Source organism: Tympanuchus pallidicinctus, unplaced genomic scaffold (genome assembly GCF_026119805.1).
Source record: "Tympanuchus pallidicinctus isolate F22 unplaced genomic scaffold, pur_lepc_1.0 scaffold139, whole genome shotgun sequence".
Taxonomy (NCBI): domain Eukaryota; kingdom Metazoa; phylum Chordata; class Aves; order Galliformes; family Phasianidae; genus Tympanuchus; species Tympanuchus pallidicinctus.
In genome coordinates, this window is record NW_026294658.1 from 16,665 (window position 1) to 40,009 (window position 23,345).

Here is a 23,345-nt window from a genome sequence, read left to right on the forward strand (position 1 = left end):
TGAATGGGGCATGTGATGGGACAGAGGTAATTGATGGCATCCTTAGGGACCAAGACAGGCATGAAAATCAGCCCATTTGAAATTCATGTAGGTCACGTGCAAGGTATATTGCACTTGGGTGATTGCAATGCCAGGTCTGTCCACAGTCTGAGAGAACACAGTGAGAGGAGGCCTGTGGAGAAGGACTGCCCATACTTGAAAATGACCTGTTAGCAGGATGGGGTATTATTGGAATCAGTATTTTTGTCTTGTCAGGTACTCTACACTCTTTTGATTGCGTGGGGTATTTCTGGTCACTTGGTCACAGAAGGGAAGAACGAACTGTAACTGCCAGGAGACTTCATTCTTCCGCTTCTGCTGTCTGCTTGGTGGAGGAAAAGCAAAAACAGACTGGGAGTCACACAGCTGCGCGCTCTCCTATCACTGCTCCCTTGTTTTTCCAGGCTACAGCATTACAGGAAGGGCTTTGGTTTTGCAAACTCTCATTTTGTTGGATTTAATTGCAGTCGTACTGTATTCTATTGTATTGTCTCACCTTCTGATGTTATACTTAGAAAATTAACTTTATCGCATAGGTGTTTGCCACTGTTTTCCTCACCTGGGCCCATCACCCTGCGTTTTCTCTCCCTTCTTGCCCCCTTCCTGGGGCCTGGGTCCCTGGGTCTCTTCGTTTCCTTCTCATGGGTCTAGCCTGAAGCAGGCCACACAGTGACATTAATTATTCTAGCTGAAAGTTTGGTAAGAAGACCATTAAGGCAACCTTTCAAATGAAAACACTGTGGGAGTCTGGGATGCAATGCGCTGCTTTGTCTCTGCTCTCTCTCCCAACAGGTGCCCCTTCAGCCCGATGATTAGTCCTGCTGTAAGCGGGGCCTGTCATGCCAGCCCTGCGGCCAGACCCCTCTGTCCAGCAGCAGCAGTGAACCCTATGTCAGACAGTGCCAGGACTCCACCATCATCCCTGAGCCGTCTTCTGGGCTCGTGACCCTGCCCGAACCAATCCTCAAAGCACCCCTGTGGGATCTTCAACCTCCGCACCTGTTTAGAATCCCTCCGCCTGGTACCCCTGTGCTCTGGCTGAATACTCCATTCAGCGACTGTCCAGGACTTCCACGGAGCCTGGCCAGGCCATGTGGATAACGGGAGGTCTGCAAATGTACACAAAGGGACACACGCAGCAGAGCTGGGACAAGGCTGCTCTAGATGAGGCCTTCACTGAAGGCTGAATGTCTACACTTGCCTCCCCAACCCCCCACTTCCCCACCTGCCACCCCACTAGTAGGGAAGTTAGAGACTTGTGCTTCATCGTCTCAGAGCAAGAATTTTCTCATCTGGCCATAGGAGGCAGAAGAAGGACAAACCATACAGGGATGCAATGAAGGTTGCGGCAAATGTTTAATGAGCCTAAGGAGGGAATGGATGTGAGTTGAAGTGGAGATCCCAAGGGCAGAGAGCAGCAGAAGCAGACTGGAATCTGTTCCCCTTTTCCTATGGCAGAAGAGCCATGGGACACCCACCTAAATGCCCCTCAGAGGAGAGAGGCCAGCAGGTCCCTGGGACCTTCCCAGAGAGTTCTGGGGAGAGCAACGGAGAACAAAGAGAAGGGTGAGAAAGAATGAGTGGAAGAGAATATTGGTAGACATGGGCCGTGTTGTCAGAGATGCCGGCCTGGCCCCTGCTGTCCTGAGAGAGCAAGCCAGACGTGGTCATCTACACTGAAAACAGTGGCAGAAAGTCAGTTCTCCTGTCCAGCACCGTGTCGTGAGATTGTGGGGGACCTTGACTGGGAGCAGTGCCCAGCACCTTCAGTTGCACCTTCTGCCACAGTAGCGGTTGGAAATGCAGGAGAGGTCAAAGCCCCCCGAGGTGATGGGCACGCCCTGACAGCTGAGGATGCTGCCAACAGCAGCGGAGGTGGAGGAGCCCACGGCGGTGTTCTGCGGGAAGGAGCTGAGGATGGGTCCGGGCAGGGTCACCACCACGGGAGAGGGCTCAATGACGATGGTGGAGTCCTGGCACTGCCTGACACAGGGCTCATTGCAGCTGCTGGCCAGAGGAGTGGGGCCGCAGGGCCGGCATGGCACGCACGGGTCGCAGCAGGACATGTCTTTGGGTTGGCAGTGCACCTGTTGGGAGAGAGGACCGAGTGGAGAAAATAGAGAGTCAGGAGGAGGCTGCCATCCCACCAAGAGGGAATCATGCCCATGCAGTCCTGGGAGTTGGAAGCTGTGCACGGATGATCATCGGCTTCCTGGTCTGTTCCTGCCAGGTCCCAGAAAGAAGCACCCGGTGCCTATCAAGCTACTTCTTAGATCCTAGCCCAGAAGCCCCGCAGTGCAGTCCCAGCTACCGTCCAGGACCAACCTTCTGCCCACTTCCCTTTCCCACGACCAGCAGCTGCAAGCTTTGTCATGGTACAGAGCTGGTAGCACATGAGAGGTCTATAGACCTCAGGGCCTCCTGATGAAGAGAGAGAGAGAGAGAGAGAGACAGGAAGGGGGCTCACACTCGCCTGGTTCCCAGGAAGAAGGAGGCAAGAGAAGCGAATGAGAGAGTAAGGAGCTGGGCTGTCTTTTATAGTGGACCGAAGCTGACCCATATCCAGAGACATCAGAGACTTACAGTAGTGATTATTTTCTGACAAGCGCCTCTTGAATGCCAAGCATCCTAGCTAATGATATGGACAGTGTGCTGGCTTCCTGCGCAGCACTGCTGTGTTTCCAGCTTTGTGTAATTTCCATGCCACGCTGAAGGCATCTTTTGAGAGTAATGAGGGGAGGCCCAAGCATTTCCACACCACAGACACCAGGGTGGGAAACAGAGTGAATTCATGTGCTACAAGAGTCCAGCAAGTGGAAATGACGTCAGCCCGGGTCACTCCTCTGGGGCCTTTCTTAGGGGCCTTTCTTGCAGGAGGTGTACCATCTCCGGAGTGGGACCCGATTCCACTTGACACAAGTTTCTGGAAAATTCTGCCCTCCTGGTTTGTCTCCTCGTATTTTGCCATCCCGTCCGGTGCTGTCCCATCCTCTCCTGCACCATCTTGCTGCCCTCTGACCTTCTGCCTTTGCCTTGCAGGCACGTTGCAGGCAGGCAGCTGCTTTCTTCTCTGCTCGAGGAGTTTTGCAGCCACTCTGCAGCTAAGCTCACTCATGGCTGTAACCCAGCATGTGCTGCAGGTTGGGAAGAGCACAGACAGAACCCCGCTCATGCAGATTTGCCGTGCAGTCACACTGCGATCTACTTTTGTTTAGAAATCAAGCATAAAGGGCAGGAGACCAGCATGGACGAGCATGGCACTCACGGAGAAACTCCAGGGGAGGAAAAGTTGTCTTTACAATGTGCATCATGAGCCTGGTCACTTGGGAGGGATATAGTCAGACTGGTGTCTGAGTCTGTAAGGATGCAAGAAGGAAGGCTAAGGCCCAGAGAGAATTACATTTGGTGAGAGAGATCAAGGATAACGTGAAAGTCTTCTTTAAGTATGTCACGGGGACAAGCAAGACAAGAGAAAGTGTGGATCCCCTGCTTAATGTGGTGAGTGCCCTGGCCTTGTGGATGCTATGCCCAAGTAGTTGGAAGGAAAGAAGTTGATTGGAAGCAGTGAACACGGATTCACCAAAGGAGAAATCATGCTTGAGCAACCTCACAGGATTTTGTGATATCATCACCCACTGGGTGGATGAGGGGACAGCAGTGAACGATGTGTACCTTGACCCCAGCAAGGCAACAAACAGGTACTGTAGCATTGGACATTGCTACATGTTCAGCTCATCTGAAGATGATCTCTCGAGGTCCCTTCCAATCCCTGCAAATCTGTGATTCTGTGATCCTGCTGGCTTCTGCTGGGCTTCTGCATGAACTCCCTCAGCCCTGATGCCTTGGATCAAGACCTACAGAGTGAGACATGGGAATAATCCTCTTAGTCCTGTGTGATTCTTCTTGAAATCAGCGGTTCCCCCACCTGGGAGGGTATATGATTTACCTGCTGTCTGTATGGCTCCCGTCATTTTTTTCTTATTAAAATAGCCCTCCTGTTGCAGCCTTTGCTCTTGAGACATTTTGAGGTCTGGAGAGGACTCTGCGCAACTTGGTGCCCCATTCCGTGATGAGTGAGACAAAAAGCAAGGAGACAAAACACAGCAGCAGAATTGGCCACACAGAGAAGGGGTCAAGACTCCACACTCACGAGCTGGTACAGCTCTTGCCAGAAGGGCCCCTAAGAAACCTTAAGGAGTGACCTAGGCTGACATCATCTGCCTTGGCTGGACTCTGGTAGCACACAAAATGAGTCTGTAGCTCTCACTGGTGTTTGTGGTGCGGAAATGCTTGGGCTTCCCTTCCTGCCTCCCAGAAGATGCCTTCAGTCAGGAAGTGACATGGCGTAAAGCCAGAAATGAAACCGAACTGCTCAGGAAGCCAGCAGACCACCCATATCATTATCTGGGATGATTTGCATTCTGGGCAAGAAAAGCGTGTCAGCAAATAATCACCACTATAAGCAATGCCTCTGGATATAGGTCATCTTAGGTCCGGTATAAAAGGGAGCCCAGCTCCTTGCTCTCTCATCCACCGCTCTTACCATCTTCTCCTTGGGAACCAGGTGAGTGTGAAGCTCCTCTCTGTCCTTCCGGCTCAACTAAAGGAGGTCTCAGCACAGTGAGTGTCTGAGAAGTTATCACCTTTGTGTCATGCCAAACGGTGGGACTTGTCACGGGGAAGAGAAGTGCAGATTTGTCCTGGACTCCGAGCCCGTGTGTAGGTAGCGTGGGGGCTCAAATTTGGGAACTAGCTGGATAGGCACGGGAGGGTATTTTGGGCCAGCAGATAGCTGGATATTTGGAGTCCAAGAATCCTTTGACTTCGTCTTTGCATCCTTCAGCTGCCAAGAGTGTACGTGCTTTGATTTAGTTGTGGCCTGTTGGACCTCTGTTCCTCATGTATCCCCGTGTTCTGCTTCCTTCCTACTCTCACTCCCAACAGGTGCACCAGCAGTCCCAAGTCATGTCCTGCTGCGACCCATGTGTGCCATGCCGGCCCTGCGGCCCGACCCCTCTGGCCAGCAGCTGCAATGAGCCCTGTGTCAGGCAGTGCCAGAACTCCACCATCGTCATTGAGCCCTCTCCCGTGGTGGTGACCCTGCCCGGACCCATCCTCAGCTCCTTCCCGCAGAACACCGCCGTGGGCTCCTCCACCTCCGCTGCTGTTGGCAGCATCCTCAGCTGTCAGGGCGTGCCCATCACCTCGGGGGGCTTTGACCTCTCCTGCATTTCTAACCGCTACTGTGGCAGAAGGTGCAACTGAAGGTGCTGGGCACTGCTCCCAGTCAAGGTCCCCGTGGAAATCACAGCATGCCACTGGACAGGAGAACAAATGTGGTGCTGCTCTCTCTGCCCTGCAACACACACAGGACGGGGCCTGCTGGACTTCCCTGACCACATAGAGAAAGTCTACCCGTATTCTCTTTTGCTCTCTCTTCCTATCTAGTATCTCGCTTGTCTGTTTGCCTCAGACATCTCTGTCTGTACCCTGAAAACCAGCCTAAAGAGACCTGACGCCTCTCTTCATTTCTCGGCCAGTAAGTGTGGGCCTGGTGGCAACGCTGTCGTAGCACTGGGCAACAGGTTCATGCCCGTTGCTGCTGCTCCCCACACTTGCTGCCTGCGCTTGCAGTGACATCGTTTCCCTCCTCTGACTCATTAAACACTTGCTGCATCCTCTTCTGTGTCGTGCAGAGTTTCTGTTCTTGTCGTTTGCGCACAGATGTCCAAAGGAGAAAGCCACGGCTTGAGTGGGAATCACCGGTGGGAGGTTCCATCATTCTTCTAGATCTGGGTGGCGCCCACTGCTGCAATTTCATCTTTCAGGCACCCTCTGTTGAAGCAGAGGAAGTCATCCGCGATTCCTATTTAGCCAATGGCTGTTAGCCGTTGCCTGGCTGTGTCTCTGCTTAGACCTATCCCTTAGAGCCTGGAGCACCTCACGGGACCGGGCTTCTTGACCAATGAGAGCCGGTGTCCGGCCTGGCCTTCTGTTGGCCTCCTGGCTTGGTGCGCTGTAGCCACTGTGTGGAGCCTTCAGCCAGGCCCAAGAGGGGCCTGGCCCTGGCCTGGGTGCCGGCTCCTGCTCTCACCCTGGCACCAAAACCTTCTACGTGTAAATAACCCACGTGCTGCTTGCTTCAGGGCAGTGTCCTGTAGCTGCTTCTGGGCTGGCGTCACCTGCATTCAAAACCGAGATCTGTTGTGATGCGTCTACAGAACCACATTTTCCCAGTTCCTCCTTCTCTTGATTATGTCAAAATCCTCCTAGTGAAGAAGTTAAGTTATTGATGTCACCTCTCCTATTCCCTGTCTGCATCCCATGTTAATGGAGGTATTCTGGGAGGCTGTCCTTAGGGACACAGGAACTGAGCAGAGCAGGCAGTCCTTTCAGGACACCTTTCTGAGAGCAGAAGAGCTCTCCCTCCCAAAGGGACAGAAATGATGCAGGGAAGGACGGACACCAGTATGAGCAGCTGAGCAAGGACTGGATGGTCAAACTGGGGATACTGAGGAAAGGTATAGCCAGTGGAAGCTGGGATGAGTGGCCTAGGAAGTCTGCAGGCCTGCTGTCCAGATGTGCAGAGATGCAATCATGACTGCCGGGGCTCAGGTGGAGGTGAACTTGTTGAGAGGTGTGATAACTAAAACAATGAGATTCTAGAGGTTCCCTGGTCAGAAGACACAGCTGAAGTAGAACGTCCTACCTCAGATCAGTGAGCATGGTGACGAGTCTTCAACTGACATTGTTAAGGCAGCGATACTCAGCAAGTTCTTTGCCCTGGCCTTCCTTGGTAATCAGGCATCCCAGGTCTCTCACATCCTTGAACCTGTAGGCAGGGGTCGGGGGAGCAAAAACCCTCCGACTGTAGGAGCAGAGCACATTGGAGGCCACCTGATGAGACTGAAAGTGCACCACCCTCCAGGACTGGAGAAAGCAGCTTCTAGCTGTGACGTAGATGGTGTGGTTGATTGTACCCTCAGGAAATTTGCCAATTGGACTAAGGTGAATGGGGCATGTGATGGGACAGAGGTAATTGATGGCATCCTTAGGGACCAAGACAGGCATGAAAATCAGCCCATTTGAAATTCATGTAGGTCACGTGCAAGGTATATTGCACTTGGGTGATTGCAATCCCAGGTCTGTCCACAGTCTGAGAGAACACAGTGAGAGGAGGCCTGTGGAGAAGGACTGCCCATACTTGAAAATGACCTGTTAGCAGGATGGGGTATTGTTGGAATCAGTATTTTTGTCTTATCAGGTACTCTACACTCTTTTGATTGCGTGGGGTATTTCTGGTCACTTGGTCACAGAAGGGAAGAACGAACTGTAACTGCCAGGAGACTTCATTCTTCCGCTTCTGCTGTCTGCTTGGTGGAGGAAAAGCAAAAACAGACTGGGAGTCACACAGCTGCGCGCTCTCCTATCACTGCTCCCTTGTTTTTCCAGGCTGCAGCATTACAGGAAGGGCTTTGGTTTTGCAAACTCTCATTTTGTTGGATTTAATTGCAGTCGTACTGTATTCTATTGTATTGTCTCACCTTCTGATGTTATACTTAGAAAATTAACTTTATCGCATAGGTGTTTGCCACTGTTTTCCTCACCTGGGCCCATCACCCTGCGTTTTCTCTTATCTTATTTTTGTCTTATCAGGTACTCTACACTCTTTTGATTGTGTGGGGTATTTGTTGCCTCACTCTCACTACGTGAGTGCTCCTTGCGAACGGAGTACCCTCAGCTTATCAAGCAGCTTGTACTCGTATGATCCGGTCTTGAAGAATGCTCTCTTTATTTAACAACACTTCCCTTTATATATTGTTGCTTATCACTATAGTTCCACCTATACGAGGTAGGTGCTCCTATCAGGTTACAGCACGTACTACCTTATTGTTTGATTTCGCAATCAATCTCTACTACAATTTAGTAATCAATCTCTGCTACATCTTCCCCTCCCTATGCTTAAGGCCCCATACTACATTGCAGCAACTGCGGGTTGAGAGGATCCTATCCGTGTACACCTTGAAAGCCCTTGCAGCCCCTATACATGCAATTGTCCTCTCAAGTAAGCCTTGCCCCGTTACATGGGTCACACATGGGTCACAGCAGGACATGTCTTGGGACTGCTGGTGCACCTGTTGGGAGAGAAGGCCAGGCAAACAAATGGAGAGTGAGGAGTGTCTGCCATTCCACTACCAGGGAACCATGTTCATGAAATGCCAGGATTTGGTGGCTGTACAGGAATGATCAAGGACTTCTTGGCATGTTCCTGCCAGAACTCAGAAAGAGCAACCCAATGCTAATCCAGATACTTCTTAGATCCTAGCCCAGAAGCCCCCGCAGTACAGGCTCAGTGTCTCTCCATGGCAAAGCTTTTGCTTGAGAAACCGCCCTGGGGTTTTGCACAGAATCATGCTGATAGCAAATAAGAAGTCCACTGATCTCAGACCTTCTGATGGAGATTGAGAGAGACAAGAAGGAGCCTCACACTCACCTGGTTCCCAAAAAGAAGGAGTCAAAATTAGTGGTTGAGGGAGCAAAAAGCTAGACTCCTTTTTATAGTGGACCCAAGCTGACCAGAGGCATCACCTCTAGCAGTGATTATTTTCTGATAAACTCCTCTTGAACACAAAACATCCCAGATGATGATATGACACATGTGCTGGCTTCCTGTGCCGCTGTGTTTAATTTCCAGCTTTAGATCATTCTCACTCCTCACTGAAGACTTCTTTTGAGTGGCAAGAAGGGAGGCCCAGGCATTTCTGCACAACAAACATCAGTGTAGGCAACATACTCAGCTCATATGGTAGTAGAATCCAGTAAATGCAAATGATGTCAGCCTGAGTCATTCCTTTTTTCATTGTGGTTTTTAAGGGTCCTTTTGGCAAGAAGTGTACCAGCTCCTGGGTGTGACCCTTTCTACACTGCTCACTAGAAAGTTCTTCAGCCCTGTTTTGCGTCTCCCTGTTTTATCTCATCCTGTTTTCACTCAGTGACCTTGGTATGGGGCAGGAAGTTGTGCAGTGTCTGTTCCACATCTCAAAAGAAAGGCCCAACATCAAGTGATGCAACAGAACTGCTGAGAGAAGATCTGAAGATGGAAAGCAACAGCCATCTATCTGGACATATGCAAGGTCCTTGACATCATGCTGCAGCACATCTTTACCTCTAAATCACAGAGATGTGGGTTCAAAAGTTGGAATATTTGATGGATGAGGAACTGGTTTTATGGTCATAGCCAGAATGTTGTTGTTGATGACTCTGTGACCAGGTTGAGGTCATATTTGGACTGGTAGTCTGAAACATCTTAATCAATGACATATGTGATGGGATCTAGTACATTCTCAGCAAATATGTGGACACTACAAACCTGAGTGATGCAGTTCATATGTCAGAAAAAAGGAATGCCATCCAAAGGCATCCTGTCAAATTCAAAAGGTGGGCACACCATAAATGACTTGGATGTAGGACTAGAAGTTGCTTTGAAGAATTTGGTTGATGATACTAAATTGAGAGGAACTGTCGACTCCATCAACAGAGGGGCCTTGCAGAAAGGTCTAGACAAAGTAGAAATCTGGCCAATCACCAACCACATGAAGTTTATCAAGAGCAAGTGCCAGATTCTGCACCTGGGAAGGGGCAACAACCCTGGTTGTACATACAGACTAGGGAATGAGACACTTGAGATCAGCTGCACTGAAGGAAATTTGGGGATTTAGGTCAACAGAAAGTTGAACACAAGACAACATTGTGCTCAGGCAGCAAGGAAGACCAACTATATCCTAGGGTGCATCGTGCACAGCATTGCTAGACAGTCAAGGGAAGTGATTGTCACACTGGCCACTGTATTGGTGCTGCCTCACCTTGAGTACTGCATGGTTATGAGAGCCATGATACAAAAAGGACATAAACTATTATATTATAGTTGAAAGGGAAACTACAAAGATATTGAAGGGTTTAGAGGGGAGGCTGTATGAGGATACACCAAAGAGACAAGCAGAAAAAGAAGGGGCAATCTCGTGACTTCCAACCAGTTTTACCTCCCTCTGAATGGAAAATGGAAATGGAACAGTAAAGTTTTCTGGGAGATGCAGTTCTTCTCTTCTGCAAAAGGTACCTGGAACTATCAACAATTCATGGATCTGCAGCATTAATTCTTTAACTACCAGCGCACTACATGATATTATGATGTGGAACACTGATAACAAAAATCATAAAGCCGTGACACAGTTCCCTGTTGCCTTTGGAAAGTGTACCAGGAAACTCATGGGATCAGAATGTGTTTCATAAATTAATTCAAAAGGCATTTCAAATTTTTAATAAGAGCAATTAATGGGCTTGTTCTCATTTTCTGGAACATTTTGAGCACAGAATTTGGCAACAAAAGAAGGAGCTTTTCAAGCAGTTAACACTAATTATTGCTTCTATGTAAATTGAAGGGGTAGGATTTCTATGGATTTGGAAGAGATAGACAAAAGTATTGCATAGGGTTCAAAAAGGCAATACTTCCTCTGGGTTTGAAGAAGGCTGACTTCTTGGTTGTTTGATTTAAGAATATGAATTAAGAAAGTCATAACAACATTTCTAGTAATGTTAGCTTTTGTCTGTTGCTGTGTAATATTGCAATGTATATCTAAGTATTACCTCATATTGATCACCAAAACTTCAGGGAAAATGAAACTGATCTAACCTTTATTGTTAGAGAAGTCTGAAGCAGGGGAATTGTCAAGTAACCTTTGCACAAGTCTTTGTTTGTGTGTCTTTGGATATACCAAATATTTACTTTTATCTAGGTCTGGATGACCATTCTTGAAATTGCCAGTGCGATCACAGAATCATAGAATGCTTTGTGTTGGAAGGACCCTGAAGATCATCTGCACTAAACCATGTTTTTCAGCTTGTCCTGAACCGTGCTAGGAATGGAGTTTTCACAGTTTCTCTAGGTAACCTATTCCAGTGCCTCCCCATTCTTTTAAGTTCTTCCTAATATCTAATACAGCCTATGCTCTTCTAGATAAAAGCTCTTACCCCATGTCCCATTGCTATGCTTCCTGATATGGAGTCCTTCTTCTATTTTCTTGTATCATTTAGGTACTGGAATATTGCAATGATGTCTCCCTGGAACCTTCTCTTCTCTGGACTGTACAACTTCAGCTCTCTAAGCCTCTCTTCACAGCAGAGGTGCTCCAGCCATGTCAAATTATACTTACGGCTCTCCTCTGGACTTGCTCCCACAGGTCCATATTCTTACATTGACTATCACAGAGCTGAACACAATATTCCTGGTAGGGTTTCCTGTGAGAGAAGTAGACTGAGAGAATCACTTCCCTTGAACTGTTAATCACGCTTGTTTTGATGCAGCCCAGGACACTTCTGTCTTTCTGGGCTGAAAGAACATACTGCTGGCACATGTGAAGTTTTTTCAACAACCAATACCTTTGAGCTTTTCTCCTCTGGGCTGCCCTTTATCCATTTGTCTGCCCAGCCTATATTTGTTCTTAGGACGGCCACCACCCACGTTGCATATGGCCTTCTTGATTTTCATGAGGCCTGCATGGGCCTATCAAGCTTCTTCTGGATAGCATCCCTTACCCACAGCATGTCAGCTGCACAACACAACTTGGTGTTTCCTGAAAACATGCTGAGAGTGCATTCATCCCCATTACCATGTAATAAAGAAGGCATTAAATACTATTGGTCCCAATATGGACAGCTGGAGTACACTACTTGTCACTCAAACTGGACATCAAGCCACTGACTGCAACTCTCTCAATGTGACCATCTTGGCAATTCTTTATTCACTCAGAGGGCCATCTGTCAAATCCATGTCTCTTCAATTTAGAGACAAGAATGTCTTGAGGACAGTGTCAAATTCTTTCTGCATGATGAAAGGCTCCCATGAGTCCTCACTTTATTATGTGCAGTCCAGGGCTGCCCTTCATTCCCAGCAAATTGAGACCACCATGAAAAAGGATCACATGGAGGCAGAGGCTGGGTTGCAGGAAACATTAGTGACTGAAAAGGGAAATGAGTTTTCTTCCAAAGGGAGCTGCTGTGTGAGCAGCACCAGAGCTGCCAAAAATCTGTGCCCATCACCTGTGATGAAGATCCTATAGGACGTCCATCTGTCTTTCCCATTGGGTATGAGGACAGCATATCACTCAATTTGGCTGTAGGGAATTGTAGAATTGTAGACCTGGAAGAAGGGAATATAAGGAAAATAGTAGAAGAATGGGAACATAGCATTAGCATAGGGAGCACTCTCTGCCATAGTAGTGTCTGAAAATGCAGGAGAGGTTGAAGTACTCAGAGTTGATAGGGACTCCATCACAGCTGTGGATGCTGCCAATTGCAGCAGAGGTAGAGTATACCAGAGTCATGCTCTGCAGGTAAGAGGATGGGGCCACTGTCATGGGAAGGGAATTAATGATGACAGTATGGTTTTTACCCTGACTGACACAGCTACTTGCAGCTGTTGGCTGGTGAGGTTGTACCATAGGATGGGCATGGCAGGCACTGACCATAGCAGAGCATGTCTCAGAGAGGCAAGAGTGTTTCTTGGCTTCATTATGACACTTCAGATACTTTTAAAAAACAGGTTGGTCCTGAACAGCCCTGAGCCAGGGGGTGTCATACACAGAAGTGATTATTCCCTGCAGCATTCACAATGAATGGAAAACATCCCAGCTAATGACAGTCTGTGTGTCTGTTTCCACTTACACTGCCTTTTCATTTCTGGCTTTTGCTACACCCATTCCCTGCTGAGTTTTTTTTTCTGAGTGCCAAAATTGAAAAGGCCCAGAATTTCCATTCCAGGAATGAGACAGTGATTGCAGAAGACTCATTTGCTGTTGTCCAGTGTGTCCAGTACAGGCAACTGATGTTGGACCACAGCCCCTAGTCATTTCTTAGTTCCTTCTGGCTGCTACTATGGGCTCATCCCTTTACATGATGTCATCCTGGCTCCTGAAACAGGTAAAAGAACAATTCTATGATACTCTGCTAGCTTCTTGAGATGAAATAGCTGTCAGATTCACAAAGCTCTTTCTCAGCAACTGGGAGAGAAGGGAATGCCTAGAGAGATCTGTAGGAGGGATTTGATGATTAGTCTGGGGCCAATGGCTTCAACAAAACACAAGAGACACTGGAAACATCCTGGGGCAACTCCAGCTGCATCACTACCCAAAATCATCTGAGAAATCATTTCTGAAACACCACCTCACAGGATAGATGTCCCAAGAAGAGCCCTTCCCTTCATTCAGGCTTGAATGAAGTGCAGATTTTTCTGCGGGACCCCAGAGCCCAAGGGAAATCAGGGGAACTCCAGAATCATGTTCTATCACTCCACAGGGAAAACAGACACTTTTGTCTTTGAATAGCTTTCCCTTAAAAAAACATGCCTAGACAAAATGATTTATCATTTGCCAGATGAAAATTTTCCTTTGGAGGCATTACAGATCATATTTCTGAGTTCCAGAGTGATCCTCTGCTACTGTTGCCAAACCGCCTAAAATCCCTGCTTCCTCAAATGCATGTACTGCTCCAGGAAATAAGATCAGCCACACATTTTCTGCTGTGCTTTTCTTTGGACTTCCTCAGCCCTGCTGCCTTGATGCTCTGGATCTGAAGAGATGTAGCCAGGGCCAGTCGTGGACCCAATTAGACTTCCCACTCATCATACAATACCTATTATTTTCCTCAAAGGATGCTGGAAAAACCCCAGAAGCATCAGAGAGGCTTGGAAGAATTCTCTGTGAAGGACAGTTCTGTGCAAAGGTAGAAGATCTCCCTCCTACACAAGCTTCATTTCTCACATCCCTACCTTGGTTTTTGTTCCTGCCCCACCTGAAATCTGTGTATGCTTGCATGTGTTTGTGTTCATTTGTTCCATTAACATGGAGAAAGACAGTAACAGAAAGCATTCCTATGTCTTACACTGCAAGACAGAGTTTTGCCACTGAAAATTAACCAGACTTTCTTCATTACTGGAAACTGATACAAAAGAAAAAGTCAGGAGCAAGAAAATATACTCTACTTGAGAGATTGGAATTCGTAGCTCACTTCCAGAAAGGTCATGAAGTAAAGAATAGCTGAATGAATGCCTGGAGAAGAATGGTCAAATCTTTCTACATCTGTGTCTGTGGAAGAAGAGAGGGAGACAGAGAATGGAGAGATCAATACTGGCAGTAATCAGCAGAGGCCATGGAAAGAGCCACATAAGCCAGGAAAAGGCTTCCTGTTTGAAGCTTGTTGCTGCTCTTATTCAACTATAAAACCTCATTTTGACATAATCTCCTGAAATTGTAGAGCCACGGCAAAAGAGAACAGGATATTTGTGACTGAATTCATTCTCCTGGGCTTAAATGTCCCAGGTGGCACTTGTGGTTATCTGCTCCATGTCTTTCTTAATCCTGATGGCCTCATCTTTGTCAAAGGGTTAAGTGACCAGCACCTGAAGATCTCAATGTTTTTCTTGTTGCACTGGCACAGACTGGGTAGCAGAAACATCTCTGTCTCTACTATGATTTTGTGCCTCTTCTGAGACTGGTATGTGGGGCTACAATCAGTGTTGATTTAAACCCTTGAATTTATGGTTCCTATCCTCATCATTCAAAGCACTTGACTTTTCATGTTAATTTCTGACATCAGCATCAACTTCGCAGTTCTCCCTACTACCTCTCCCTTTACTCACCAGAAGTTATTCTCCACTTGTGCCTCATGTGTCACTGTTGTTCTCCTTTTCTGAATAGCTTTCTTGCAATATTTGCTAAAATTTGTTTTGCAATTGACATTAGCATTGTTTAGGCACTGAAACAGGCTTTCCTGTGAAATAGAAATCTGGACTATGTCCTCAGACACATGGCTTAATTTTGTATTAGCCATGTGCTGAGGCTTCAGTTCTTTCTCAAGATATCCCATGATTCTGTGATTCTATGCTTTTCAGAGAAAATAAGATGTGTTTTTATCATCAATTATCATACTCTGCAGGCATGGAAATAGGAAAGATGATATCAGTATTCAAATTTATTCTCTAGGAAGATTTTGCCATTCTCAAGAGAAGACTCACAAAAATGTGAGTCTGTTAGTCCATCACAGACCTCACTTTTAGATGACAGGTAATTCCAGCCCAGAAGCATCTAAGCATCTACTGATATCACAGAATCACAGAATCACAGAATCATAGAATCATAGACTCACAGAATGGCCTGGGTTGAAAAGGACCACAATGATCACCCAGTTTCAACTCCCCTGGTATGTGCAGGATTGCCAACCACCAGACCAGGCTGCCCAGAGCCACATCCAGCCTGACCTTGAATGCCTCCAGGGATGGGGCATCCACAACCTCCTTGGGCAACTTGTTTCAGTGTGTTTCACCCGTTGTGTGAAAAACTTTCTCCTAATATCTAATCTAAACCTTCCCCATCTCAGTTTAAAACCATTCCTCCTTGTCCTATCACTATTCTCCCTTGTAAACAGCCATTCCCCCTCCTGTTTATACACTCCCTTCAAGTATTGGAAGGCCACAATGAGGTCTCCCCAGAGTCTTCTCTTCTCTAAGCTAGATAATCCCACCAATTCCCTCAACCTTTCCTTATAGGAGAGGTGCTCCAGCCCCCTGATCATCTTAGTGGTCCTTCTCTGTACTCGTTCCAAGAGCTCTGTGTCTTTCCTGTACTGGGGGCCCCGGGTGCAGACGCATTACTCCAGATGGGGCCTCACAATAGCCAAGTAGAGAGGGACAATCACCTCAATTTCCCTACCGGCCGCTTTCTTGTTTTAATACAACTCAGGATATAGTTGGACTTCTGGGCTGCAAGCACACACTGATGGCACATGTCCAGCTTCTTGTGCACTGGGACCCTCAAGTCCTTCTCCATAGGGCTGCTCTCAAGGGGTTCTTTGCCCAGTCTGTGTAAGTACTTGGGATTGCCCTGGCCCAAGTGCTACACCTTGCACTTAGCCCTGTTGAACCTCATTGGATTCATATGGGCCCACTTCTCCAGCCTCTCTAGGTCCTTCTGAATGGCTTCCCTTCCCTCCAATGTATCGACAAAATGTATCAACCAATACTGGTATTGCCCTAAGGCACAATGTGTGTTATGTGAAGAAAATATCTCAGCTGGAGTGAGAGCTGGCATCCAGACCAAGTCCAAACCCATGAGTGGCCTGACTAAAGGCTTCACCCAGTCACTGCAGTGAATCAACAGGGAGCCTGGTCAAGCCAGGAGATCAGCAGAAGGCCAGGCCAGATACAGGATGCCATTTGTCAAGATTCCCATTCATACTATGTGCTCCAGGCTCTAGGGGCCATGTCTAAGCAGAGACACATCAAGGCAAGGGCTGAGAGCCATTGGTTACAAACTAACCAGGGATGACTTCCTCTGCTTTGAAAAAGTGTGCCTGAAAGACGAAAGCTCAGCAGTGCACACTGGCCTTCAATATCTAGAACAGTGATGGAGTCTACCTAGATAACTCCTCCTAAACCCAGGTTTTCTCCTTTTGTCACCCCTATGCAGATGGAAACAAACAAACAAACAAACAAACAGAAACATGGCAGGACACACTAAAGGTTGCAGCAAGTGTTTAATGAGTCTGAAGAATGCAGCAAGTGTTTAATGAGTCTGAAGAATGAAATGATATTACTCCAGGTGCATATACCAAGTGTCAGGAGCAGGCAAGAATCTGTTCCCCTTTCCTATGGAAGTGTTGCCACAGGGCTCACACTTATCAGCCAAGAGATGAAGAGTGGCAGGCAGGTCACTGAAGTCTGGTTTTGAGGAGTACTAACAGAGATCTCAGAGGGGAAAAACAGAAAAGATATTAGGTAGAAAGAGAGACTGAAAGAGACAATCAATAGACTTTCTCCATCCTGCCTATGAAGACAGTCTGGCCCCTTCTGTCTGCCTTGCAGGGCAAAAACAGAAGCACATTTCTTCTTCAATCCAATGCCATTATCTGATTTACTGGGTGTCTTTGTCTGGGGCAGTGCTCAGCACCTTTAGCAGGGGGGGCACCTTCTGCCACAGTAGCGGTTGGAAATGCAGGAGAGGTCAAAGCCCCCCGAGGTGATGGGCACGCCCTCAGAGCTGAGGATGCTGCCAACAGCAGCGGAGGTGGAGGAGCCCACGGCGGTGTTCTGCGGGAAGGAGCTGAGGATGGGTCCGGGCAGGGTCACCACCACGGGAGAGGGCTGGATGACGATGGTGGAGGGCTGGCACTGCCTGACACAGGGCTCATTGCAGCTGCTGGCCAGAGGAGTTGGGCCACAGGGCTGGCACGGCTGGCACGGGTCGCAGCAGGACATGTCTTGAGGCTTGAGTTGTACCTGGCTGAGAGAGCACGGAGGAAGCAAAACATGGGGATATATGAGGAGATGACTGTCAACACTCTATGAAGGAATGATGAACCGCTGGAAGCTGGAGGCTGTGCATGGATAGTAAAGGCTGTACTGTTACCATGCTTCTCAAGCTCAGAATGAGCCAAAAGTATCTATCCAGCTCATTTCTGTACTCTAGTTTGCAAGCTATTTTCTTGCAGACCCATATTCCTTCCATGACAAGCCTTCTTATTTCCCTTCCCTGTGACAAGCAGTCCTACGATTTGGCATGGAACTGAGTTGATATCAACTGTGTAATCTTCCTTGGCAGAATGAGGGGTGCAAGAAGTAGCTTCACACTCACCTGATTCCACAGAAAAGGCAATGGTCGATGAGAGAGTGACAAGCTGGGTTTTATAGTGTTTGTAAGCTTCCTAAGCTCTGAAGGCATCACTTATAGCAGTGATTATTTTCTGACAAGCTCCTCTTGAATGAAAAACATTCCAGTTAATGATATAGACTATTCATTCACTTACTATGCTGTTTAATTTCATTTCCAATGTTTGCTATGTCCATTCCTCACTTTTGAGTGGTAGGAAGTGAGGCCCAATCACTTCGACGTAATAAATATTAATTTAGGCAAAAGATTCAGCTTCCATGATGCAAAGTCAAATGGTGATCCCAGATAATGATATAGAATGTACATCATCTTCCTTTGCAGTTGCGTTTCATTTCCAGATTTATGTCATACCCATTCCACATTGAAGGCATCTTTTGAGTAGCATGAAGGAAGTTCCAAGCATTTCCATACAACAAACACCACTGCAGCCAACAAATTCAGCTCATGTGCTAGAAAAGTCCAGCAAAGGCAAGTGATGTCAGCCCAAGTCATTCCATAAGGGTTTTTAGGAGATCTTCTGGCAAGAGAGGTACTATCTCCTGAGTGAGACTCTATCCCACTCAACATTTTTCTCTGGAAAATTTTACTTCCCTGTTTTGTCTCAAGGATCTTGTTATGGGACAAATGGTTGTGTGGTGTCCTTTCCAGATCTCAAAAGAAAGGCCTAACAGAAAACAGTGGAACAAAAGGGCTGTTTCAGTAAGAAAGAATAAGAAGAGCTATATAGACGGCAAGTTAATCTTATGTTCCTTCATATGATAGAAATGCCAATTTTGTTCAGAATAATACAAAATCAGATGAATTTTTCCAATGTTTCACTGTGTAGGTCCTTTCTGCAGAGAGCTCCTTCTTCCTTTCCATATTGTGGTGTTTTTTGTTTTCTGAATGAACAACTGAAAAAAATCTTACATATTTTCCTTTCAGAGATGGAAGCTCATTTCTTTTATTACACCCATTAATTCACAGCACAGGTGACTATAGCATCCTGCAGTAGATTCCCTCTCTGCAGCTCCTCAGGATAAATAACAGGCTTCTCAAGTCTTAAACAAAAGGCCCAATAAAGCAGATATGTTTTGTCAGCATCAGCTGCTCCAGTGTCCTCTTCAAATCTCTCAGTACATGTTCCCTCCGAGTAGTATCTCTGAGTACCACACAGTGTCATTAACATATACAAGACCATTAGCATATGCTCGTGTCTTCTGTGTGATGGATTTGCACAAATGCCTATGGGTGCTGATTTGTCCCTCCATCAGTCCTTTTCAGAGCATTGCAGAGCCTCCAGCCAGTTCCTAACAGCACCCAGAAGGTCCTTCACCACCTCTGTCCCCACTTCCCCGTACGTTTAACCACAATACAAGGAATTGCCTCCATTAATGTCAGGGTACTCTTCCCAACCACATTTTTGTACCTCATTATCTCATGGTGCTGGGTAGGCTTGCGTGAGGCCAGTTACAGGTCTGCACAGGTTAAGGCATGCTTTCATAGGATCACAGAATCGCTTGAGTTGGAATGGACTTTTAAAAGTCATCTAGTCCAACTCTACTGCAATGAACAGGGACATCTACAGCTACATCATGTTGTCCTTCTCAAGTGTGTTAAAAAGAAATATTGGAGGAGAAAGTAAAATTTAAGAATAGAATTTGAGCTGCTCTGGATGCAGTTATGACAGCTGCCCCCAACTCCTCCATCAGGGACATAGAACAGAGAAACAGTGTGGTCCTGATGGCAGAGTTTCACAGGAGAGCAGAGAAAAAAAGGATCTGAGAAAGCAATAATTTTTTGAAAAGATGCAAAATCTAGTATCTTATTGCCTTTAAGAGGATAAATCAAAAGTCAGATATACTACAATGTTACTGCTTTCCCTGTCCGCACCGAGACCAGCCACCAGCAGCATTTGAGAGCAGGGAAAGCCCTACTGGAGGAGAACAATGAGCCCTCCATGAAGTGGGAAGCCTATGGGTCCAGGAAAGCCAAAGCGACTGTCACAGCTCCTGCATCACACCCTCAGAGGGCTAGCATGGTCCCGGCACCATTTTTGTGCATACAGTAGGAGGAGACTTGGCATGCATAGCCTAGACTTAGTGTTTTCTTCTGAGCTGCTTCTGAGGAAGACAGCCTACAGCTATAATGATTTCCTGTCATTATTCCTCCCCAGATGCAAGGCCTTTCTCCTGCTCCTGTTGAAAGACCTGAGATTCCAGCCCGGGTGTTTCTCCAGCTTGTCCAGGTTTCTATGACTAGCAGCCCTGCCTTATAGCGTCCTGACTGCTCTTCCCAGTTGTGGGTCCTCCACACACATGCCATACATGCACACTACCCCATCATCAGGCTGGAACCATTAAGTACTATTAAGTACTATACTTAAGAGATACACTTTCATAGATACCAGTCACCAGCTGTACTTCGAATAGCTGGTCATGGATGTTAAAGCCCAGCAGATCATCATCTTTTTCAGCTACCTTATTGTTCTTACTCCTTCTGAAGATAAGTGTGATGCCTGTTTTGCTGTTGCTGTTGTTGTTTCCTCAACCATCATGATCTTTGAGAGATGACAGAGAGCAGTCTTACAATGGCATCACCCAGTCAATATCCCTGGATGCATCCCACCCATCTCATGGACACAGCTCTGACCAAGTGGGACAAATAAGGTTTCATAAGGTTTTCTTCCTTTACAGGCAGTATTTTTTCACTCCCTAAAATTCTGTGAAGACCCTCAGGGACCCAGTAGACCTGAGGACAAGCCTTACCCATAAAAACTGAGGAAAAGACAGCCTATAATATTTCAGCCATTTCCATTTTCCCTCTCATCATTTCCTCTGTCTCTTGTCAGTGGGCATACACTCTCCTCAGCCAGAGGACTGTATCCAAGCCAGACAGGCAAGTGCACAAAAGTGGGGGCACATTCAAAAACATGTCACATGGTATACTTAACCAAGAAAACATTTCAGCAGGAATTCTGGGGAAATTTCATTTGAAGACAATGCTCTAAATGAGCTCATTGTATTGTACCCAGAAAGACTGCAGAGAGTGGAAGTATACTAAGAGCTTTGCAGAAGACATAGAAGTCACTGATCTTGTCATGATGATTCTGCTCTATTGGGCCTTGTATTTAAGGTTTGAGAAGCCATGTTATCCTGAGGAGATGGAGAAAGGGAAACAGCTGTAGTGCGCAATATCCAGCAGTACTGTGGGCTAGTAGGAGAAATGACAGAAAGAGTTCTGTCATATAAGACAGGTATATCCAACCCACAGGTTTCGTACAGCCCAGCTCACCCACCACTTAGCAACAACCAAATACTGGCATGCAATTGGCAATGTCTGAGCTGATGACATGGCATGGGGAGGACACAGAGCAGTGCTAAATGCAGAGCTGAATCTTCTGCCCAAATTGGTGTCTATTTCCCGGAAATGCTTGGGACTCTGTTCCTGCCACTCAAAAAATGCCTTCAGTGAGGAATGGACATACTGAAACTACAAATCTAATTAAACAGCACAGGAAGCCAATGTACAGCCTATATCATTAACTGGGATGATTTGCATTCAAGAGGGGCTCGTCAGAAAAAAATCACAGCTGTAAGTTATGCCTCTGGACCTGGGGCAGTTTATTTCCATTATAAAAGGCAGCCCAGCTCCTTGCTCACTCATCCACCACTCCTGTCATTCTCTTTGGAACCAGGTGAGTGTGAAGCTCTTTCTTTTCTTGGGAATGCTTGTCATGAGAGAGAGAAGTAGGGGCAAGATTCATTGTGGAGGGCACCAGGGCCTGTGAGTAAGTAGTCTGTGAACTAGAGTCCAGAGACTATCTGGATATGTTTCAGTGGCTGTTTTCAAGCTCGAGCAGGATGAGACCACGAAATACATATCAATTCCTGCACAGCCTCCAGCTCTTAGCATTGCATGTGCCTTGGAAAACCCATAGAATGTTGACAGTCGTCTCCTCATGTATCCCCATGTTCTGCTTCCTCCGTGCTCTCTCAGCCAGGTACAACTCAAGCCTCAAGACATGTCCTGCTGCGACCCGTGCCAGCCGTGCCAGCCCTGTGGCCCAACTCCTCTGGCCAGCAGCTGCAATGAGCCCTGTGTCAGGCAGTGCCAGAACTCCACCATCGTCATCCAGCCCTCTCCCGTGGTGGTGACCCTGCCCGGACCCATCCTCAGCTCCTTCCCGCAGAACACCGCCGTGGGCTCCTCCACCTCCGCTGCTGTTGGCAGCATCCTCAGCTCTGAGGGCGTGCCCATCACCTCGGGGGGCTTTGACCTCTCCTGCATTTCCAACCGCTACTGTGGCAGAAGGTGCCCCCCCTGCTAAAGGTGCTGAGCACTGCCCCAGACAAAGACACCCAGTAAATCAGATAATGGCATTGGATTGAAGAAGAAATGTGCTTCTGTTTTTGCCCTGCAAGGCAGACAGAAGGGGCCAGACTGTCTTCATAGGCAGGATGGAGAAAGTCTATTGATTGTCTCTTTCAGTCTCTCTTTCTACCTAATATCTTTTCTGTTTTTCCCCTCTGAGATCTCTGTTAGTACTCCTCAAAATCAGCTTCAAGTAACCTGCTCTACCTTTCTACAACTCCTGGCTGATAAGTGTGGGCCTGATGGCAACTCTACCATAGGAAAAGGGAACAGACTCTTGCCTGTTCCTGCTGCTCCCCACACTTGATGTATGCACTGGGGGTTATACCATTTCCCTCTTCAGACCCATTAAACGTTTCCTGCATTCTTTAGTGTGTCTTGCCATGTTATTTTTCCACCTGCATATATGTGGTCAAAGGAGAAAGCCAGGCTTTGGCTGGGGAGACTCCATCACTCTTCTAGATACTGGAGGCCAATGCACACTGCAGAGATTTCATCTTTAAGGCATCCTCTTTTAAAGCAGAGAAAGCCATCCCTGGTTAGTCTGTAACCAGTGGCTCAGTCATTGCTCTGATATGTCTCTGCTTAGACATGTCCCCTAGAGCCTGAAGCACATCATATGAATGGGAATCTTGACAAATGGCAGCCTATGTTATTCCTGGCCTTCTGCTGATCTCCTGGCTTGACCAGGCTCCCTGTTGGTTCACTGCAGTGACTGGGTGGAGCATTCAGTCAGGCTACTCTCGGGTCTGGACTTGGTCTGGATGCCAGCTCTCACTCCGACAGTGAGTTCTTTCTTCACATAACATACACTGCCTGTCTTCAGACAATTTCCAGTAAGTTCTTCTGAGCTGGAATTACCCATCATCTATAAGTGAGGTCTGTAATGAAATAACAAACTCACATTTTGGCAATTCATCCTTCTCTTGAAAATGGCAAAATCCTACTATGGAATAGGTTAGACGGTTGATGTTGTCTCTCCAATTCCTTGCCTTCAAGCTACACTAATTGAGGAGAACTAGACTAATACTTTGAAAAGAATCTTCTTTTCTCTGAAAAGCATAGATACACAGAATCATTGGATATCCTGAGATAGAACTGAGGCAAAACAGAACAAGAGGTCAATGAGTCCATGTGCAGTCTCAACACATTAAACCCTATATCTGGGAGCGTAGCCTAACACATCTAGGCCTTCAGCAGGCTTGGTAATGTGGCTGATTCACAATGATATAGGCT

The 23,345-nt window shown here is 47.1% G+C and overlaps 4 protein-coding genes across 4 annotated transcripts; 2 read left to right on the forward strand and 2 right to left on the reverse strand.

Annotated features, from left to right (window-relative positions):
* Positions 1-1,805: 1,805 nt before the first annotated feature.
* LOC128076296 (feather keratin Cos1-1/Cos1-3/Cos2-1-like) lies at positions 1,806-2,611 on the reverse strand. Its single transcript, XM_052673736.1, has 2 exons — positions 2,507-2,611; positions 1,806-2,126 (listed from the first exon to the last, which is right to left on the reverse strand). The coding sequence occupies exons 1-2, from the start codon at positions 2,609-2,611 to the stop codon at positions 1,806-1,808; spliced, it is 426 nt and encodes a 141-aa protein (XP_052529696.1).
* Positions 2,612-4,504: 1,893 nt separating this feature from the next.
* On the forward strand, positions 4,505-5,304 carry LOC128076282 (feather keratin Cos1-1/Cos1-3/Cos2-1-like). The gene is made up of 2 exons (XM_052673720.1): positions 4,505-4,603; positions 4,984-5,304. The coding sequence occupies exons 1-2, from the start codon at positions 4,505-4,507 to the stop codon at positions 5,302-5,304; spliced, it is 420 nt and encodes a 139-aa protein (XP_052529680.1).
* An 11,734-nt stretch (positions 5,305-17,038) lies between these two features.
* On the reverse strand, positions 17,039-17,344 carry LOC128076291 (feather keratin Cos1-2). Its single transcript, XM_052673731.1, has one exon. The coding sequence runs from the start codon at positions 17,342-17,344 to the stop codon at positions 17,039-17,041; it is 306 nt and encodes a 101-aa protein (XP_052529691.1).
* A 3,992-nt stretch (positions 17,345-21,336) lies between these two features.
* On the forward strand, positions 21,337-22,065 carry LOC128076287 (feather keratin Cos1-1/Cos1-3/Cos2-1-like). The gene is made up of 2 exons (XM_052673726.1): positions 21,337-21,432; positions 21,739-22,065. Exons 1-2 carry the CDS (start codon positions 21,337-21,339, stop codon positions 22,063-22,065), a joined length of 423 nt encoding a protein of 140 aa, XP_052529686.1.
* Positions 22,066-23,345: the final 1,280 nt, after the last annotated feature.

What these genes read in the sequence shown, in the direction of transcription:
- LOC128076282 (XM_052673720.1), top strand. Translation starts at nt 4,505, where the DNA reads ATGCCTCTGGATATAGGTCATCTTAGGTCCGGTATAAAAGGGAGCCCA. An exon ending in ATCTTCTCCTTGGGAACCAG is followed by an intron (nt 4,604 to 4,983) that starts GTGAGTGTGAAG and finishes CACTCCCAACAG; the next exon opens with GTGCACCAGCAGTCCCAAGT.
- LOC128076287 (XM_052673726.1), top strand. Translation starts at nt 21,337, where the DNA reads ATGCCTCTGGACCTGGGGCAGTTTATTTCCATTATAAAAGGCAGCCCA. An exon ending in GTCATTCTCTTTGGAACCAG is followed by an intron (nt 21,433 to 21,738) that starts GTGAGTGTGAAG and finishes TCTCTCAGCCAG; the next exon opens with GTACAACTCAAGCCTCAAGA.
- LOC128076296 (XM_052673736.1), bottom strand. Translation starts at nt 2,611, where the DNA reads ATGTCTCTGGATATGGGTCAGCTTCGGTCCACTATAAAAGACAGCCCA. An exon ending in TTCCTGGGAACCAGGCGAGT is followed by an intron (nt 2,127 to 2,506) that starts GTGAGCCCCCTT and finishes CTCTCCCAACAG; the next exon opens with GTGCACTGCCAACCCAAAGA.
- LOC128076291 (XM_052673731.1), bottom strand. Translation starts at nt 17,344, where the DNA reads ATGTCCTGCTGCGACCCGTGCCAGCCGTGCCAGCCCTGTGGCCCAACT.